Source organism: Chenopodium quinoa, unplaced genomic scaffold (genome assembly GCF_001683475.1).
Source record: "Chenopodium quinoa cultivar QQ74 unplaced genomic scaffold, ASM168347v1, whole genome shotgun sequence".
NCBI classification, from domain to species: Eukaryota; Viridiplantae; Streptophyta; class Magnoliopsida; order Caryophyllales; family Amaranthaceae; genus Chenopodium; species Chenopodium quinoa.
In genome coordinates this window covers 1,830,824-1,844,705 of record NW_018744835.1, presented here as the reverse complement: position 1 = coordinate 1,844,705, position 13,882 = coordinate 1,830,824, and the positions used below count along the sequence as shown (strand labels likewise).

At 38.5% G+C, this 13,882-nt stretch overlaps 1 protein-coding gene across 1 annotated transcript; it reads right to left on the bottom strand.

Moving 5' to 3' along the window:
* Window positions 1–6,941: 6,941 nt before the first annotated feature.
* On the bottom strand, window positions 6,942–7,875 carry LOC110704502. Its single transcript, XM_021882295.1, has 2 exons — window positions 7,759–7,875; window positions 6,942–7,495 (listed from the first exon to the last, which is right to left on the bottom strand). Exon 2 carries the CDS (start codon window positions 7,490–7,492, stop codon window positions 7,013–7,015), a length of 480 nt encoding a protein of 159 aa, XP_021737987.1. The 5' UTR covers window positions 7,493–7,495; window positions 7,759–7,875; the 3' UTR covers window positions 6,942–7,012.
* Between the last annotated feature and the right edge of the window lie 6,007 nt (window positions 7,876–13,882).

Here is a 13,882-nt window from a genome sequence, read left to right as displayed (position 1 = left end):
AACCCCTAGCTAATAAACTACTCACTAAACATGGTGAAGAACAACATAGTTACAACTTCTAATTCTAACATCAATCTAACAAGTTGAGAGGAGTAATAAAATCTAAGTTGATTAAACATGTAATGACAAATAATCAAGATTAAAGAAGAAATTAACGATCCAAAGCAATTACAAACAGAAAATAAAGAGTAAGAGATAGAAGAAAGAGATTACTAATGAAGCTTCAAAGTTGAGAAAATGTTGAAAAACTTCAATTAATCTACTTCAATGATTGAGTTTGAGAGAAACTAAGCTAATTAATGAGAGTTTAAGGAACTAAAACTAAGGGAAGAGAAGCCCCCTAAAAACTGAAGCTAAGGGTCGCATTTATACACCCCAAAATTACATTGTAAAATCCGTCAAAATCGGGTTTCAGAACAGTACGAGCGCCCGCTCCTGGTTTTCCTGCGCACCCGCTCCTCACTGCATCAGAAAAGGCAGGTTGTTGGAGCTCGATTAGGAGCGCCCACTCCTTGACTGGTGCACGCGAGCTCCTGGCTGGGAATAGTGAGAGGCAGATTGTGGTGCTTGGGGTAGGAGCGCCCTCTCCTCAGGGGATGCATGCCCGCTCCTGCTTGGTGCATGCTACCTTAAGAGACTCTCGTGTTCATGCTATATGAATCAATTCTCGTTGCATCTACAAACACAGACACACACATAAAAAGGAACGGGAATACCAAAGGCTACAATCTTGCACAAAAAGGAGTTAGAGAAGCGGTTAAAGAGGGGAAAATGACTACAAAACCGTGTTAAAAATATCATGATAAGCAGACAAATAAAACACTTATCAACTATTCTTTTATTGATCACTTTTGATCCGTTTTTTTAATCGTATACAACCCCACTTTAAAAGGCCCAGTTACATTTAATAATTTTGCTCTCTATCTCTCTCCTCTTTTAAGCAAAGAACCCCTACATGGTTTTCATTTTCTCTTTTTTTTTTTTTTTTTTTTTTTTTTTTTTTTTTGGGTTACCATAAGTCAGTTCCAGTAAAACAGAGGATGTATTCAATTAACTAAATTGTTATGTAATTATTAGATTAAATATCTTATATGTGAATAAGTTGTTACATACTCCCTCCACCCACGATTATCTGCAACATTTGCCATAAATGGGTGCTCTATATTATCTGCAACAAATTTTTTCTTTCCTATTTTAGTAAATTTTACTACGTAAAAATACCACCTTACCCTTACTTTTATTTTTTAACTTTATTTAGCATCTTTAATTTCCACTCAATTAAATCCTAATTATCTAACTCACTCTAATGATTCCCACCAAAATAAAACCCCCTCCACCCTTGTCTCATCAGCAACCATTCATCTCCCAACTAACACATTCAATGAATTGCATTCAATTTCCCTCGAACAGGCAGCCCAGATTGAATTATCTTCTGGAGAATTCTCCAGAAGTTCATGCAAACGCATCTTCTCTCTCCTCTTCTCTCTATTGTTCGCACTTTGTTCTCCTTCCCATTTTCTCTACGAAACCCTAACTCCATTTTCTTCATCTCTCCCTGAAAAAGTGAGTATCAATCCAGATTCAAGTGAGTCCTTTGGATGCCTGACCCCTGAGACGAACACTGAGCCTTCGTTTACTCGCTACAAGGCGCAGCGAGAAACTGGAATAATGAAACCAATTCGTCGATGCTCTTCTTTGTTTTCCAAATTCACCCATGGAAAAATTGGAGCGAAAGTCACTAAGAACACTGGGAGTGATGAAGAAGAGGAGCAGGGTTCGACCTTATATCTAGCAACAAAGGAGGTTCGTTGTGTGTGTGAAAACTTCGAGTGATGAAGAAGAGGAGCAGAGTTTGAGCGAAGATCCAGCGAAGAAGGAGTCCCCTGCGGCACCTTTAGTGGTGGTGGAGGTTCCTAAATCCCCGGAGGAGGTGACTGTGGTCTTCCCTAAGTCTGCAACGGCTCCGGCCAGTGGAGGCTCCGCCAGTGGGAGGAAAAGGGCCAAATCTGTTTTCACAATCGACTACAGTGACTGGGACCCTGCTTACATGGCCTATCTAAGGGACAAATACCCTCTCATGACTTCCCTCCCACTAACTGATCTTGCAGCGTAACTATTACTAAACCCTAATTTTGATTTAGTTGTTTCGATTTTAGCTTTGCCTTGTTTTGATGGTTGGTTTTGATGTTTATCATTGTCGAAAATCATGTGAAGTGTGTGCATGTGAGTTCCTACAACTGTTTGTTGGTTGATTATGCCGCTTGATTGTGGTGTTTGGAGGTTTATGCTGGTGGATGTGTTACATTGGCTTTAAGTAGGCTGTTGGATTATGTGGGATGGATGTTTGAGTTCCCTGCTTGATTTTGCTTATGTATGCTTGTGTATATGATGCTGGATTAGGCAGGATGGTTGTTTGTGTACACTGCTAGATTTTGTTTATGTATGCTTCTGTTTATGATGCTGGTTTATGTTGGATGGACTGTGTTGGATGGTCTGTGTTGGATTAGGTGTGTGCTTGTAGTGTTGGAATGGCCAAGGGAATGCATAATTGATGGATGATCGGTTATGCTGGATGGTTGGTAGGCGTGTCGCGTACCTATCAAAAATAACCTAACAGACCAATACTAATGTAGACTGGCAAGTAAGGGTCGGATCCCAAGAGACTAAGGTTCAGGAACAATTAATTAGACTCAAATTTCTACTAAGCAAGAATATATTATAATCGATAACTAAGGGCCTAAAATATAGGAAAAATTCGAAAATAAACTAATTAAGATGATTAAATCAAGCAATTAAAAACATCCAAAATCTAGCTTCACCACAACTATTATTGATGCAATTGTAATTCTACCCTTAACATACGATTTCAAGTGAACGGGGAAAAGTAAACCCTAATAATTACCAAGGATCTCTCTCGAGTATCAATGGCTTCCCTAACATACAATCAATCCTATTCTCATGGTATCATGCATATTAAAGACATTAAACACATTACTCTCACTTCCCAATTATCAAACCCAACTACTCTCGTGTTGAGAATCAAACCCTAAATTGATTTACTCAAATCCGTTTGTACCCAACTCTCGCTGTGATAAAAACAATGGAATAATCGCAATACTATAGTTACGTCTAACCTAGCATTGGCATAATCACAATCAATTTAGCAATTCAATTGTTAAAGTTATTAAAGAATTTAAAGATCTAATATATGCATCAATAATAATAGGGCTACACTAGATCTTGAATTAAAGAATCTACTCACACATGATTAAAGAAACGAAAACAACAATAAATAATGAAAACATAATTAAATAATAAAGGATGAGAAATAAATACCAAATCTTGAATAAAATTGAAGGTAGAAACCTTGAATCTTAAATTACAAAACTTAGAAAAGTAGATGGACAACTAGTTCTTAATGAGAGAATAAAAAATAGGATATTTTGGATTTTAACACCTTACAAAAGGCTGAAAATGTTTTTTAACACCCCCCAAAAAAAAACTTTTATTTTAACACCTCCCAAAAATATAAAAGTTGGAAGTTAAAACCAGTTAACGATTTCCGTCACGGAAATTTAACGTGGGTCCCACAAATTGGCTTGAACTTCAATTTTCACCCAGCAAAACACGAAACTTCTTTCTTCATTGAATTCGCAGCAACCTTCTGCATTGAATTCTTTCTGAACCTTCATTGATTTCGCTTTTGAACCAAAGGAGATCTTGGCTGAGAAGTGGAGTGTAGGGTGGTGTCAACGTTGGAGAAGATAAGCTCAGGAGGGTTTCTTCATCATCTTCTTCAACTACAAAAGTGCGAAAGCCGCTTGAAATTCACAGAAAATAAGGTAAAATTGCTCTCCTTTGATAGCAATTTCGTCAATTACTGGTGCTTCATTGCTGTAAACCTTGCAATAATTGGGTAATTAGGGTAAATTTTGGGACCACAGTAGGAAAGCCTTGATAAATCAATTTCTGTAACTGACTATGCGACTTAGGTTAATTGGATTTCGTAATTGAAAGTAGAGATTAATTAAGGTGGTTTATTGTTAATTAAACTAGCAAGTGTGGTTTGTTGATTAATTTATGTTACTGAGCACCTACATTGGCTTGTATATGTTTATTTTCAATTTTTTTATGTGTTTGTTTGTGTGGCTGTGATGGATTTGTTTATTCGTATTGTGCATGTATAGTTACATGGCTTTTAATATGTTTTATATGTTTTTCACTGGTGGGTAGATAATGGGTGACAAGGATAGTTTGGTTGACATCTGCCTTAGAGTGGGAGGTGCTTTTGTCCCTAAAAGAGTAACCAAAAACAGGCAGCTGCTGTGTTGGTGTGGTGGTTGGTGTTACTGGAAGAGGAAGGTTCAAGTATCTAAGTTGGATGTGCATTTGATTAGAACAGCTGCAATTCATGGTTTTGTTAATGGTGATATGGATGTGCCTATGCATTACAGCTGTTGGTATAGGCAGAAGGGGAAAACCTTTAACACTGGGAAAAGGGAACTAGTTAACAGTGAAGAGGTTAAGGGCCTTTTGGAGACAGTAAATGAAGAGGGGTATGTTGAGGTTTTTGTAACAACAGAAGCTCCTAGTCAGCCCATACAAGAGGCCCAACCCAATCCTGCAAAGACAAAAAAAAAGGATAAGAAGGTAGAAAGTTCAAATACATCGACTATTAGGAGGAGCCCTAGGTTTAAGAAGACAGAAACTGAACAAAGGGAGGAGAGTCCACCTAGGAAAGCCTCAGCTAATGCTAAAGTGTTGAGGTTTGATGAAGAAAAGGATGATGGATGTGAAGGATCTGGTTATTCAAGTTCAGATTTGAGTGATGAGGGACAAGATTGGGAACCTGGTGAAGAAGAATTTGATGAAGGGGATGAGGAATGGTATATTGAAGGGTCAAAGGAGATCTTGGCCAAAGTGAACAAGAGCCTTAGGAAAGGTTTGGAGAGTGCAGTAGATGACAGGGTTGGCAAAGATAAGAGAGTAGAGTTGACAAATGATTTGGATGTTGGAAAACCGAAGGTGAATCCAGAAAGTGATGCTGATTCAGATGATTCAAGGAGTTTGTGTGGATCTGATGAGGAACAGGACTATGCTCCTTGGTTTAATGCTGATGTGGACTTTGACAACCCAATCAAGTTGAAGTTAAATCAGAAATTCAGTAATGCTTCAGTCTTGAGGAGGGCCTTAAGACTTCATGCCATTCAAAACAGGTATGAGTTCTACTACTTGCATAATGACAGTAAAAGGATTACAGTTCAGTGTAGATATAGATGTGGCTGTGAGTTCAATAGCTACACTTGTAGAATGCCTGCTTGTACATGTGTGGGGGGGGTAAAGTGTCAGTTCAAGGTGTTTGCATCAAAACTTGTTAAGCAGCAAACTTGGCAAATCAAAACCTTGAATTTAGACCATTCCTGCTTCAGAGTAAAGAAGAACAAGATGCTTACTGCTGAATACATAGCAGAGAGGTATTTAGAAGAGTTTAGGAGTAACCCTGGTTGGAGAATTAAGGAGATTAGGGCTAGGATTTTGAATGATTTAGGAGTTGATGTGAGTTACTATAAGGCATGGCTAGCTAGGTGTAGGGCAAAACTACTGATATTTGGTTCAGCTAGGGAGCAGTATGCTAGGGTGTGGGATTATGGGAAAGCTGTGATGAAGTACAACCCTGGTGAGGATAGACTTTGTGGCTAGGTCCTGTGTGGTGCAGCCATCCAGAGGGAATACATTTGAGGTGCAGCTGAAGGATGACCAGGTGTTGGTTGATTTGGACAAGGAGACCTGCACATGTTACCATTGGGAACTCACTGGCATTCCATGTGTTCATGCTTATGCCTGCATATTGGATATGAGGGGTGACATAGAGGCTGTTGTTGACCCATACTATACCATGGACACATACAGGTCTGCTTATGAACCAGCTGTCCAACCAATGCCTGGCCCAAAGCACTGGGAGAGAGTCAGAATGAGGGAACCACTACCCCCTTCTGTTAAGGTGCAACCTGGGAGACCAAAGAGCAAAAAAAGGAAGCTTGAGCCAGGAGAATGTTCTTCTTCAGGTGGTCAGGCAAGTACCAAGAGGAAGAAGCAATGCAGCAACTGTGGGGGATATAGGCATTATGCCAAGACTTGCAAAGTACCTGCTGCACCAGCTACAGAGCTGATAAAGTCAGCAGGCAGACCCCCACTGAACACTCCTTGGATGGTGGAGGAGAGGAAGAAGAAAGAGATTAGGGCTGCTAAAAAGGTAACACAAGCATTACACCAACTCCCCCTTTGTTTTATATATGTATGTGTCTTTTCCATTGACTTTTTATTTTTATATGCATGTCATAGAGTGCAATTGGGGCTGGACCAAACAGCATAGGAAACAAAAAGTTTCCTCAAGAGCAAGAAGGTTGTCTGCCATTCAGCAAGCGCCCACAGCCACAGTCTTCCTCAGCTAAGCATTCCTCAGCTCAGCCATCCTCTAGTCAGCCATCCTCAGCTCAGCCTTCCTCAAGTCAGCCTGCCTCAAGCCAACCAAAAAGAAAGACAAGTTCTTCCTCAAGTCAGCCTACAACAGCCACAGGTGTTGTAACAAGGGCCAGGCTGCAATCCCTCAACAACCTTACTCAGTGATGTACTCATGCTGGATATCAAACATTATGTCTGTTGAACAATTTCAAACTTTTATTATGTACTCATGACTGGTTATGTAACTTGCTAGTTTTTTAGTGGCTTCCCTTAACAAATTTGAACAATTAGATATTGAATTGTAATGGTTGCATGGCTTTGATTGCCATTGAAACATGTTGAAGTAAGGTTCTTTTGTCAACCTGTACTTGAACTATCTTAGTGTTTCACATATTTCCCATGTTTTAATGTTTCACATGTTTAAATAGGTTGATTAAAAGACAAGGCATAAATAGGAACTTAGACAAGGCATAAATAGGTTGATTAAAAGACATATTTATAACACTTCAAGTCATTACAAGAAATTATAACTACTTAATACAGCTTACTATTACACACCCCTAGCCATTAGGAAAATTACACCCATTGACAAACCTATACAAATGGCCATGCCCACCCAACCAAAACAGCTGATTGAAGACACCTTCCCTTCATTGCACTCCCTGTTCATTCTCTTCCTGTCAGCGTTCAAGGCCTTGCATCTCATCTTCAAATTATCAACTTCATTAAGTAGGCACCTCCTTTGGCCACTGATTTCATCAACTTCCCTTTTCAATTCATTAACTTCACCCTTTAGCAGCTTCTTATCCAACAACAGGTTGTTGATAACCCCTGTTTGCCAATCTGTTCCATCAGGTTGATCAACCCATTCGAAAGCTTTGCAACCCCTTGTTTCTGTTATTGGGTCATAAAACTTACATGATATGAACTTCCTGCCTGGATTCTCCCTTGTCCAGCTAGTGAGCTTGGCCATTGGCACACCACACTTACATTTTCTGGCCTCAGGAGGGGAAGAGCTAACAAACGACATAATCTGCATCAATTTTAGATCGACAGTCACATTTACAGATTTGTACACTGACGAATTAACATTGACAGCAACAAAATTCATTTTTAATTTCATAATACGAAAAGCCCCAAATTCAATTTCTGACGAACCCTAATTTCGCAATTGGGCATTTAGATGCGTACATAACATAATCCAACCATTAATCTGAGTACGAAACAATTGCAAATAATAATTGAAGAGAATTTAAACCATAATTACCAAACAACCGAACAATTGACCGCACTCACCTGTTTCAGCAGCTTCAATCTGTTCCTCTTCTCAAAAATCGTGGAAGAATCGTGAAAGAATTGTTTCAAGTATCGTGCAACAATGCAATGCGCTGCTGCTATTCAATAAGAACAACGATTTCGTTCATTAGGGGAGAATCGTGCAAGAATGGTTCTTATATATCGTGCAAGAATCGTGGAAGAATGGTTCTTATATACAGATCTTTTAAAAATATATCCGTTGGGGTGGGCCCCACTAACAGTTCTGTTAACGGAAGATGGATTTTGGTGTTAACTTCCAACTTTTATATTTTTGGGAGGTGTTAAAATAAAAGTTTTTTTTTGGGGGGTGTTAAAAAACATTTTCAGCCTTTTGTAAGGTGTTAAAATCCAAAATATCCTAAAAAATAATATAAGGCTTAATGAATAAAAAAGAAAAACAAGGCTAAAAAGTATTTATATGAGCCTAAAAAGATAAGAAAGACGGCTAAGCCTTGGCGCACAAGAATCCCAGGAGGCACGGACGTGCCTCTTCATAGGCACGGACGTGCCTCTACACGTAGCAAAATTGCTGCAGTTTCCTTCTTCCAGGCACGGACTTTCCTGATGCTGGGCACGGACGTGCCTACTTCTCTACCTAGGCACGGACGTGCCTAGGGTCTTCCTTTGGCGCAGCTTCTGGCAAAGAGGCACGGACGTTGTTGAGTCCTTTAGGTTTTGATTGATAGTTTTGAATGATGACAAACAGCTAAGGGAAACAGGTCTTTGAAAGTGTTCAATACAGTTGGGGGAACCAGCTAAAATAGAACAATGTTTTCCTAGATAAGTCATTACTTATATGAGATATTTGTTGAACTAACTTATCTTTATACAGGGAACAGTTAGTTGATAAATGAGCTATGCACTGGTAGGGAACCAGTATAAACTGTTTTCTCAAACTGCTCTAATGAAAGGCAGTTGCTTATTTATTATTGTACATTAACTTTGTTAAATGTGCAGTATCTAAGTTGATTTATAAGATTGGAAGCTTGAAAGGATTTTCGATCAACTTAAAGGAAGGTCCTTTGGTCAATAATTGAGTTCATTCATGGAAGCTTTCAAGACTTAACGAATGCATGAAGGAAGACTACACTCAAAGAGTTATTTAGGAACCTCATGTAAATGCTCCGTAGTATAACTTATATAATTGAGTATATAAAGTGCTTTTAGTATATTAAATATCGTTATGAAATTTGGTACAAGGTTTGGAACAAATTTCATAACATATTCAGTTCAGGGAACCAGGTCAGGGAACCAGGTTAACTGAACAGATTATTCAAGCTGCCGTTTTTACAAAGATTTTACAAAAAGGATAATTTTCGAAAAATATGGATTTAAAATATATCCAAGCAGCTAAAGATAAGATGATATGTTTGGTTAGCTAAAAACTAGGAAGTATTTTATCCTAAATTGATTTTATCTTGTGATCAAATCAATTAAGATAAATACTTATCATAAATCGCATATATCTTATATGCATGATTTAAGGTAACTAGGGTTTAGCTAACTAACCTATAAATACATCTTATTATGAATAATCATAGACACAGCTCTCACGCATTTTAATAGAGTTTTATTTTTGAGAGCTAAAAGCACTAATTCAATTATTAAGTGATACACAAGAGCATAATAGTGTTTTAACGTTTTTCTCTATTTGACTTTTGAGAGTTAGATCATTAGAGAATTCTTGATCTTGTATTAAGTCTTTGACAAAGGGGTTGAAGACTTGGTGAGTGTTTGTGAGTTCAAACACACTAGGAACTTACGAGGGTAAGTTTAGAGCGCATTCGGAGTAGAGTGCGGGGTTTACTGGTTCCCGGAGTAGGGAAACAGTAGAGTGTTCTTTGTCTTTATTTTTCGGAGTAGATTAATAAAGGACTTAGGATAGGAGGACGTAGGCTAGAGTTGGCTGAACCTCGTTAAATCTGTGGTGTTCTTTATTGCTTTGTTTTATTCCGCTGCATAAGGGAACCAGCACAACTGGTTCCTTACACATAATCCGAAAAGAAGCAAAAATTGCTAACGATTGCTTAACACTCAATTCACCCCCCCCCCCCCTTTTTGAGTGCCCATTGAACCTTCAATTGGTATCAGAGCCTAAGCTTCTCGAAAGAGTAACATCTAGAGGAGTTAAGAATGAGTACTCAAGAATTAAGTGCAATCGGTTATGACAACAAGACACCCAAGTTTAATGGAAATAATTATGCTTGGTGGAAGAACAGGATCCAGAATGTTATCATGGGTATTGATTATGAATGCTGGCTCGTAGTTAAAAATGGTCCTAATATCATTCTCAAGACAGAAGCTGATGGGAAACAGGTTCCCAAGAAGGATAGCGAATTGGTCACTACTGATTACAAGTTGCTGGAGAAAAATGCTAAGGCAATGTCAATACTACAACAAGCAATAGGTGAGACCGAAACAAATCGTATCTCTGGTTGCAGTAGTGCTAAGGAGATATGGGACACCCTTGAACTTGCGTTTGAGGGAACCAGTGAGGTAAAACGGTCTAAAATTGATTTAATCATGTCTAAATATGAATTGTTTGCCATGAATAAAAATGAAAAAATCAATGATTGCTTTCATAGGTTTATGACTATTGTTAATGATCTTAGATCACTTGGTAAAAAAATTTCTGATGAGGATCTTGTGAGAAAAATTTTGCGTAGTTTAACAGATACATGGACAGCGAAGGTAACAGCAGTATATGAAGCAAAGGATCTGTCTACCTTGTCTTTGGAACAGCTGATTGGTTCCCTTATGACTCATGAGATGCTGATTGACTCTAAGTCTGAGAAGGAACCAGCCAGAGGCATGGCACTGAAGGGAACAGTAGAAGAAGAAGAAGATGAGATCAGCATGATTGCAAAAAGATTTGAAAGATCTCTTCGTGATCAAAAGAGGAATTTCAAAGGTAAGAATTTCAAAAATACTAAAAAATCTAACTCTTCTTCATCTTCAGGTTGCTTCAAGTGTGGTGAGAAAGGACACATCATTCGTGATGGTCCAAAATGGAAGGACAAGCAATCTCAATCTGGAGATAAGAGAGCATTCAAGAATGCCATGATAGCATCTATGTGGGGTGACTCTGACTCAGGATCTGATGAAGAAGAAGATACACCTAGTTCTGATGTTTGCTTAACTGCTTTCACAAACATCAAGGAGAACAGCACTGGTCCGGGAACCAGATGGGGAACCAGTACATTCAAGAAATGCTTGATGGCTAAGAAGGATGTACTACAAGAACATAAGGTAAACCTTGAACAAGTTAGAATAGATATGCATGAATATGATAGAGAAAATATGCTTGCTTGTATAGATTCTTTATTGGATGAATGCTATAAATTAGGTGAAACTTATATAACTGGCAAAAGAGAATTAAAAGAAAAATGTAATGAATGTGAAATTGCTATTGCTAGTTGTGATCACCTAGAGATGGTTTGCCATGACTTGAAAAATCAAGTTGCTGAACTAGAAGTTGAATTGGACAAGTGCAAGGTGGAACTAGAAACGGCAAGATCTTCTGAACTTGACTATCCGAGTGATGGTGAAGAAGATCTATCCTGGTTCCCCAGAGACTTATCAACTACTAGTGAAGTTCTTGATTTTTCAACAGTCATAAGTAAAGCAAATTCTTGCAATAGAACTTCTCTGTTGAAGACCTTTGAAACATTGGTTTTCAACTTAGAAAATTCTCACAAAGAAATTGCTTCACTTAAAGCTGTTCAGTCCCCTGGTTCTCCTACTGGAACCAGCGTTGAAGTCAGCAGTATGATTAATGAATATGAAAGTGCTATCTGTAAGTTACATGCTGAACTTAATCAACTAAAAAGTGAAAAGCAATCAGTAGTTATTGACATGTCTAATGACCCTATGGTTTTAGATCTTAACTTACAACTTGCAACTTTAAAAAGTAACTTTGAGTTTTTGAAAGAGAAAAACGAGTTGTTAGTTAAGACACTTGAAACAAAAGAAAGGGAATTGCATGACAGTCATAGACATGTGGATAAGCTACTGAATGCACAAAGAACTTTGAACCATCTGACTTCATCAGGAGGAAACAAAGGAAAATTTGGTCTTGATTATACTAGACAGAGAACCAGGACTAACTGGTCTCCCAGAGAAACCACCTGGATCAAAGAATATCAGCGAGGTAAGTATGTCATGACTAAAGAGATGCATGTGTGTTTTCATTGTGGTAAGAATGGACATAATATACATGAATGTCCAGCTAAGAAAATTAGTGCTAACAAGAACAGCAAGAGTGTAAAGTATGTGCGGAGAAGAAAGGATCAACAAGATGTTAATGTTGTTGAAAAGGGACCCAAGTATGTTTGGGTTCCTAAAACTAATGTTTGATTCACCCTTGCAGGCTAGAGTGAAGGGAGACACCTATTGGTATTTGGACAGTGGTTGCTCAAGACATATGTCCGGGGATAAAGATCAATTCCTTTCACTAGTGGCCTTTGATGGAGGAAGTGTCACCTTTGGGGATAACAGCAAGGGAACCATCACTGGTTTAGGTAAGGTTGGTATGACACTTTCTAATGCAATAGATGATGTTTATTATGTTGAAGGTTTGCAACATAATCTCTTGAGTATTTCTCAATTATGTGACAAAAGTAATAGAGTTGAGTTTCAAGCCAACCTATGTCACATAGTTAACTCACAAACAGGAGAACTTGTATGTGAGCGAACCAGGAAGCATGATGTCTACATCACCTTCTTAGATAAAATCCCTCAAGACAAGTCCATCTGTTTGAGAGCTATTTCTGACAATAATCAATGGATTTGGCATAAGAGGTTTGGACATGCTAGCCTAACACTTCTAAACAAACATAAAGCATGTGACTTAGTGGTAGGTCTTCCTAACATTAAGTACGAAGCTGATAAAGTTTGTTCTGAATGTGTAAGGGGGAAACAGGTCAAAATCTCTTTTAAGCCTAAAACTGTTTTGAGTACCAGCAGACCCTTCGAACTTGTACACATTGACTTGTGTGGTCCCATGAGAGTACAAAGTCGAAGAGGTCATAGATATGTCTGTGTTATGGTTGATGATTATTCCAGGTGATGTTACACACAAAGGATGAAACGTTTGAAGAATGAAACGTTTGAAGAATGGGTAACATTGGTGAAACGTTTGAAGAATGGGTAATGATGTTACACACAAAGGATGAAACATTTGAAGAATGGGTAACATTGGTGAAACAAGTGGAGAACCAGCTCACCCATAAGCTGGTCTCGGTAAGATCAGACCATGGTACTGAATTTGATAATGCTAATTTTATTGATTATTGTAGGGAACATGGAGTTAATCACAACTTCTCAGCCCCTAGAACACCTTAACAAAATGGTGTTGTAGAAAGGAAGAACAGAACTCTTGAGGAGATGGCGAGGACGATGCTCATTGAGAGTGGTCTCCCAAAGAGTTTTTGGGGTGAAGCTGTTTACACTGCTTGCTATATATTGAATAGAGGTCTCATTAGACCAAAGTTAAATAAGACTCCCTATGAACTTCTTAAAGGTCGAAAACCCAACATCACATACTTTCGTGTCTTTGGATGTAAATGTTATGTGCATAATAATGGGAAGGACCAGCTTGATAAGTTTGATCCTAGAAGTGATGAGGGAATCTTTCTTGGATACTCTTCTCATAGCAAAGCATATAGAGTCTTCAATAAAAGGACTCTTTGTGTTGAGGAGAGTGTCCATGTCATTTTTGATGAATTTAACATGTCTTCTGAGATTGCGCAGGTACAACCTGATGAAGTGATTGGATTGATGGATTTCACGGGGAACCAGTATACTGGTCCCACAGATGAAGTGCAAGCAGATCTAGGCCTACCAAATACTCCACCAGATGATAATGATGAAGTGCCTAGAGAAGAAAATGGAGATAATGAGGATTCTGAAGGGGAACCAAGTCCTGATGGTTCCTTAAATAACAGACAGGTAATGAGTTCAGGGGGAACAGAAGATGGTACCACTCCTGAACCTGAGGTAAGTAATGATAGAGGAAACAGCATGAATGTGAATCCTCCTGGTTCTTCAAAAGAAAAAGAGATTCATGAACATGCTGATTCCCAACTTAATGAGGAAGCACAAA